Source organism: Salvelinus namaycush, chromosome 2, assembly GCF_016432855.1.
Source record: "Salvelinus namaycush isolate Seneca chromosome 2, SaNama_1.0, whole genome shotgun sequence".
Lineage (NCBI taxonomy): Eukaryota > Metazoa > Chordata > Actinopteri > Salmoniformes > Salmonidae > Salvelinus > Salvelinus namaycush.
Genome location: NC_052308.1, coordinates 2,196,126 through 2,203,710, shown reverse-complemented (window position 1 = coordinate 2,203,710; position 7,585 = coordinate 2,196,126). Strand labels below are relative to the sequence as shown.

At 45.7% G+C, this 7,585-nt stretch overlaps 1 protein-coding gene across 1 annotated transcript in view; it reads right to left on the bottom strand.

Annotated features, from left to right (window-relative positions):
- Positions 1-718: 718 nt before the first annotated feature.
- LOC120023968 (calcium/calmodulin-dependent 3',5'-cyclic nucleotide phosphodiesterase 1B-like) overlaps positions 719-7,585 on the bottom strand; it is a 47,122-nt gene continuing 40,255 nt past the window's right edge. Inside the window, exons 9-13 of the mRNA XM_038968068.1 lie at positions 6,539-6,640; positions 6,190-6,310; positions 3,562-3,679; positions 3,200-3,336; positions 719-1,085 (exon numbers count right to left, since the gene is read on the bottom strand). Of these exons, the coding sequence (XP_038823996.1) occupies positions 3,671-3,679; positions 6,190-6,310; positions 6,539-6,640 (232 nt within the window). The 3' untranslated portion in view covers positions 719-1,085; positions 3,200-3,336; positions 3,562-3,670. The remainder of the gene's footprint in view (positions 1,086-3,199; positions 3,337-3,561; positions 3,680-6,189; positions 6,311-6,538; positions 6,641-7,585) is intronic.

Genomic DNA, 7,585 nt, shown 5'->3' with positions numbered 1-7,585 from the left:
TTCTTTGGACAGCAGATGAAGAATCAGATGAAGAATCACTTTTTTGTTTTTACATTTCATGTGATTATTAAATGGTACATCCAAATCTCCTCAGTGGAAAGGTAAAATATAAAGCAGTAGAAACTCTATATCTTGTTGTACTTCTGTACTTTTACATCTCCCATCAACAACAACAGTCACAACATATCTCCAGAAGTGTACTACCCTCTAACATTGCCCATATTACATTTAACATACCTGTTACCCCTGCTACCCATGTTACCCCTGCTACCCCTGCTACCCATGTTACCCATGTTACTCATGTTACCCCTGCTACCCATGTTACCCCTGCTACCCATGTTACCCTTGTTACTCATGTTACCCCTGCCACCCATGTTACCCCTGCTACCCATGTTACCCTTGTTACTCATGTTACCCCTGCCACCCATGTTACCCCTGCTACCCATGTTACCCTTGTTACCCATGTTACTCATGTTACCCCTGCCACCCATGTTACCCCTTCTACCCATTTTACACCTGTTACCCATGTTACCCATGCCACCCATGTTACCCATGCTACCCATGTTACCCCTGCTACCCATGTTACCCCTGTTACCCCTTCTACCCCTGCCACCCATGTTACCCATGCTACCCATGCTACCCATGCTACCCATGTTACCCATGCTACCCATGTTACCCATGTTACCCATGCTACCCATGTTACCCATGTTGCCCATGCTACCCATGTTACCCATGTTACCCATGTTACCCCTTCTACCCATGTTATCCATGTTACCCCTGCCACCCATGTTACCCATGTTACCCATGCTACCCATGCTACACACATGTTCTTTGTTCCGTTTCTCCATCAATGTTTTCCTAACTGGTTAAACAATGTGTTTGGGTAAAAACATATTTGGTAATTAGCAAATAACATGACCAGCATGTTTATTTCAATCCTCATTAAATGACTATGGTTTCCATATGGTTTCCATAGGCGTCGTAATACATGAGAGGGCCTCTCTACTGTTGAGCATCGTTACAGCGTTAGAACAGTTCGTCTTCACCAGTCGGCGGCTCCTTCGTCACGTTCTGCTCCAACATTCCTGAGAGGGGAAAGCGATGGAAAATAACAATATGATTGAGCTACAGAGGACTGGAAGAAGAGCCATGTCTGCACATCTGTTCATTTCTCTACTACCTCCTCAAGCTTTACGGAGATGAAAGAGAAACACTTCCTGCATCCCAAATTAGACCCTATTTCCATATGTAGTGCACTACTTTTGACCAGGGCACATAAGGCCCTGATCAAAGCTAGTGCACTACATAGGGAATAGGGTGCTATTTCAGAATTACCCATGGAATATTTATAAGGCCATGACAAAACCCCAAGAGACTTAATTCATTAAACCAACCCTGGACCCCAATCATGAAATGGTAGTTTAATTGGCTAAGCTCGCGGTGGGCAACCACGCCCACCCCTGAGGTATAACAAGGTAAGGTTGCCCACAGGGGTAACAGGGGTAACATGGGTGGCAGGGGTAACATGGGTAGCAGGGGTAACATGGGTAGCAGGGGTAACATGGGTAACATGGGTAGCATGGGTAGCAGGGGTAACATGGGTAGCAGGGGTAACATGGGTAGCAGGGGTAACATGGGTAGCAGGGGTAACATGGGTAACATGGGTAGCATGGGTAGCAGGGGTAACATGGGTAGCAGGGGTAACATGGGTAGCAGGGGTAACATGGGTAGCAGGGGTAACATGGGTAGCAGGGGTAACATGGGTAGCAGGGGTAACATGGGTAACATGGGTAGCATGGGTAGCAGGGGTAACATGGGTAGCAGGGGTAACATGGGTAGCAGGGGTAACATGGGTAGCAGGGGTAACATGGGTAGCAGGGGTAACATGGGTAACATGGGTAGCATGGGTAGCAGGGGTAACATGGGTAGCAGGGGTAACATGGGTAGCAGGGGTAACATGGGTAGCAGGGGTAACATGGGTAGCAGGGGTAACATGGGTAACATGGGTAGCAGGGGTAACATGGGTAGCAGGGGTAACATGGGTAGCAGGGGTAACATGGGTAGCATGGGTAGCAGGGGTAACATGGGTAGCAGGGGTAACATGGGTAGCAGGGGTAACATGGGTAGCATGGGTAGCAGGGGTAGCAGGGGTAACATGGGTAGCATGGGTAGCAGGGGTAACATGGGTTGCCCACCCCTGAGGTATAACAAGGTAAGGTTGCCCACCCCTGAGGTATAACAAGGTAAGGTTGCCCACCCCTGAGGTACAACAAGGTAAGGTTGCCCACCCCTGAGGTATAACAAGGTAAGGTTGCCCACCCCTGAGGTATAACAAGGTAAGGTTGCCCACCCCTGAGGTATAACAAGGTAAGGTTGCCCACCCCTGAGGTATAACAAGGTAAGGTTGCCCACTCCTGAGGTATAACAAGGTAAGGTTGCCCACCCCTGAGGTAGACCAAGGTAAGGTTGCCCACCCCTGAGGTATAACAAGGTAAGGTTGCCCACCCCTGAGGTATAACAAGGTAAGGTTGCCCACCCCTGAGGTATAACAAGGTAAGGTTGCCCACCCCTGAGGTATAACAAGGTAAGGTTGCCCACCCCTACGGTATAACAAGGTAAGGTTGCCCACCCCTACGGTATAACAAGGTAAGGTTGCCCACCCCTGAGGTAGACCAAGGTAAGGTTGCCCACCCCTGAGGTATAACAAGGTAAGGTTGCCCACCCCTGAGGTATAACAAGGTAAGGTTGCCCACCCCTGAGGTAGACCAAGGTAAGGTTGCCCACCCCTGAGGTATAACAAGGTAAGGTTGCCCACCCCTGAGGTAGACCAAGGTAAGGTTGCCCACCCCTGAGGTATAACAAGGTAAGTTTGCCCACCCCTGAGGTATAACAAGGTAAGGTTGCCCACCCCTGAGGTATAACAAGGTAAGGTTGCCCACCCCTGAGGTATAACAAGGTAAGGTTGCCCACCCCTGAGGTAGACCAAGGTAAGGTTGCCCACCCCTGAGGTAGACCAAGGTAAGGTTGCCCACCCCTGAGGTATAACAAGGTAAGGTTGCCCACCCCTGAGGTAGACCAAGGTAAGGTTGCCCACCCCTGAGGTATAACAAGGTAAGGTCGCCCACCCCTACGGTATAACAAGGTAAGGTTGCCCACCCCTGAGGTATAACAAGGTGTTAGTAGAAGTCTGTCATATTACCATTGGAGCCGCTCTCCTTCCATTTGAACTTGTTGTCCTCTGTGTGTCGTGTCCAGGTGGATCTGAAGGTGACCAGTTCTGAGGTGATGTGAGCCAGGCTCCACTGTAGTCCTCTGGAACTCTCCTTCCACAGATTACTGGAGGGAGACAACAGCTAGTCGTCAGCAGACCTGGGTTCCGATGTTTCTTTTGTTTTTCTTCACCAAATACTTTTTCCCTGTTTGATTGAGCTGACCTGAATTGTGCAGAATGGGCTCTTTGGGACTATTCTGTTGCTTCCATTGCACCAGGCAAACTTAATCAAGCACGAGTAAATATCAGAAAGAAAACCAATACATATTGGGATATGTTTTCTAGGTCACCTATGCCGATTGCAGGGGTCTGGTGGGCCTGGGTTGTCTTCCACCAGGGGAATGACTATCTTCTCAGCCATGTCAGTCAGTAGGGAGAATGTAGGGTCCACTATGAAGTCTATGAAACCTACAAGAGACATGGAGTCTTATGAGGACAGTTTTGTACATTACATCCAACACACATATATATATATACACACCTTAGTAATGAATGGATCGTTATTCAGTAATGAATGGATCAGTGTTCAGTAATGAATGAATCAGTGTTCAGTAGTGAATGGATCAGTGTTCAGTAATGAATGGATCGTTATTCAGTAATGAATGGATCAGTGTTCAGTAATGAATGGATCAGTGTTCAGTAATGAATGGATCAGTGTTCAGTAATGAATGGATCAGTGTTCAGTAACGAATGGATCAGTGTTCAGTAATGAATGGATCAGTGTTCAGTAATGAATGGATCAGTATTCAGTAATGAATGGATCAGTATTCAGTGGTGAATGGCTCAGTGTTCAGTAATGAATGGATCAGTATTCAGTAATGAATGGATCAGTGTTCAGTAATGAATGGATCAGTGTTCAGTAATGAATGGATCAGTATTCAGTAATGAATGGATCAGTGTTCAGTATTCAGTAATGAATGGATCAGTGTTCAGTAATGAATGGATCAGTGTTCAGTAATGAATGGATCAGTGTTCAGTAATGAATGGATCAGTGTTCAGTAATGAATGGATCAGTATTCAGTAATGAATGGATCAGTATTCAGTAATGAATGGATCGTTATTCAGTAATGAATGGATCAGTGTTCAGTAATGAATGGATCAGTGTTCAGTAATGAATGGATCAGTGTTCAGTAATGAATGGATTGTTATTCAGTAATGAATGGATCAGTATTCAGTAATGAATGGATCGTTATTCAGTAATGAATGGATCGTTATTCAGTAATGAATGGATCGTTATTCAGTAATGAATGGATCAGTGCTCAGTAACGAATGGATCAGTGTTCAGTGGTGAATGGATCAGTGTTCAGTAATGAATAGATCAGTGTTCAGTAATGAATGGATCAGTATTCAGTAATGAATGGATCAGTATTCAGTAATGAATGGATCAGTGTTCAGTAATGAATGGATCAGTGTTCAGTAATGAATAGATCAGTATTCAGTAATGAATGGATCAGTATTCAGTAATGAATGGACCAGTATTCAGTCATGAATGGACCAGTATTCAGTAATGAATGGATCAGTGTTCAGTAATGAATGGATCAGTGTTCAGTAATGAATGGATCAGTGTTCAGTAATGAATGGACCAGTGTTCAGTAATGAATAGATCAGTATTCAGTGGTGAATGGATCAGTGTTCAGTAATGAATGGACCAGTATTCAGTAATGAATGGATCAGTGTTCAGTAATGAATGGATCAGTATTCAGTAATGAATGGATCAGTATTCAGTAATGAATGGATCAGTATTCAGTGGTGAATGGATTAGTATTCAGTGGTGAATGGATCAGTGTTCAGTAATGAATGGACCAGTATTCAGTAATGAATGGATCAGTGTTCAGTAATGAATGGACCAGTATTCAGTAATGAATGGATCAGTGTTCAGTAATGAATGGATCAGTATTCAGTAATGAATGGATCAGTATTCAGTAATGAATGGATCAGTATTCAGTGGCGAATGGATCAGTGTTCAGTAATGAATGGATCAGTGTTCAGTAATGAATGGATCAGTATTCAGTAATGAATGGATCAGTATTCAGTAATGAATGGATCAGTGTTCAATAATGAATGGATCAGTGTTCAATAATGAATGGATCAGTGTTCAGTAATGAATGGATCAGTGTTCAGTAATGAATGGATCAGTATTCAGTAATGAATGGATCAGTATTCAGTAATGAATGGATCAGTATTCAGTAATGAATGGATCAGTATTCAGTGGTGAATGGATCAGTGTTCAGTAATGAATGGACCAGTGTTCAGTAATGAATGAATGTGTAAGGGAATGATTTAATGAATTGTAAAGGTATTTTTAATGACCTATCTGTGACTCTGCGACTAGGGTGCTGTTCCGATCACACAGTGGAGAGAAAGGAAGACCTAGTTCTGCCTCTCTGTCACCCTCAGGAAGACAGAAAGAGAGAGAACACATTTCAATGGGCTTTCTAAGACACTCAACAACGAGCAAGATAATCCAGGAATAGTCATAAAATTAAACCGAACCATCACAGTACACGAGACGACCCAGGACCGTCACAGTACACAAGGCTATCCAGGACTGTCACAGTACACGAGACGACCCATGACTGTCACAGTACACGAGACGACCCAGGACTGTCACAGTACACGAGACGACCCAGGTCTGTCACAGTACACGAGACGACTCAGGACTGTCACAGTACACTAGACGACCCAGGACTGTCACAGTACACGAGAAGACCCAGGACTGTCACAGTACACGAGACGACCCAGGATTGTCACAGTACACAAGGCTATCCAGGACTGTCACAGTACACGAGACGACCCAGGACTGTCACAGTACACGAGATGACCCAGGACTGTCACAGTACACAAGTCGACCCAGGTCTGATATAGTACCCAGTCAGGAAAATCCTGTCCCTAGTTGTAAGTTCAACCAGGGGTCCTACCTGTCTGAAGAACTCGTCCATGAGGGCTTTGGTCCAGCGAGAGTGTAGACCCCAGGGCTTGGAGGGGTGGCTGATGTCTGCAGTGTGCAGTAGTAGGGACAGCGCTTTGGGTTTGTCTACGCTGTTAGTCACAGGAAACAAAAACAGCGAAGAGTTATTTCTGGGTTTGGAGGAGAAACAAAACTCCTGGACTTTCATGTAAATCGTTGGAGTTACTGGGCGAGTTACACACACTCTATCAATTCAGTAATAAAATCCATCAATATATCTAAAACAATTCGTCTCTATAGCGCACTCAGTTCTGTCATAATAATCTCCGATCATGTGACGTGGGTGAAGCAGCACCTACCCTTCCTGCTGCTGCAGACACCCCTTAATGGCTTTGACCTGGACGAGGTGAGACGACATGTCTGTAGCCAACACCATCTCTATCACCAGCGCTCGCAGCTCCCTGTCACACATACACGCACACACACACACACAGACACACACACATACATGCAAACACATGCACATACACACAGACATGCACACACGCGCACCAACACACACACACACACACACACACACACACACACATACAGACATGCACACACACACACACACACACACACACACACACACACACACACACACACACACACACACACACACACACACACACACACACACACACACACACACACACACACACACACACACACACACACACGCGCGCACCAACACAAACACACACACACCAACACACACACACAGACATTCACACATGCGCACCAACACACACACACACATGCACACACATGCACAGGATTCAGAGAGGGGGGCAGTGCGGGAGGGGGAGAGGAGCACAGCGGAATGGGCTGTCATTTGGGACGCAGAGTCATTCTGCATTCTGAATCCTAAAGATAATCCCCTGGGTTGTAACCTTCTCAGACTGTCCTGATGGGTTTCCTCGTTCCCATGGTAACCTAGATGTGTGCTGCTCAGAGCAGAGCTGTTTTTCCATTTGCTTCTGTCTGTCTGTCGATGTCTATCTCTCTTTCTTTCTCTCGGTCTGTCCGTCCCTCCGTCTGTCTCACCACCTCTACCTTGCAAAACAATAATTTAGCAATTTTTGCTGGGCAGTTCGGAAGTCAATGAGGCATGTACTGAGGCATGTACTGAGTCATGTACTGTGCTGAGGCATGTACTGAGTCATGTACTGTACTGTACTGAGGCATGTACTGAGGCATGTACTGAGGCATGTACTGAGGCATGTACTGAGTCATGTACTGAGGCATGTACTGAGTCATGTACTGTGCTGAGGCAGCCTCCAGTATTTATGCTGCAGTAGTTTATGTGTCGGGGGGCTAGGGTCAGTTGGTTATACCTGGAGTACTTCTCCTGTCTTATCCAG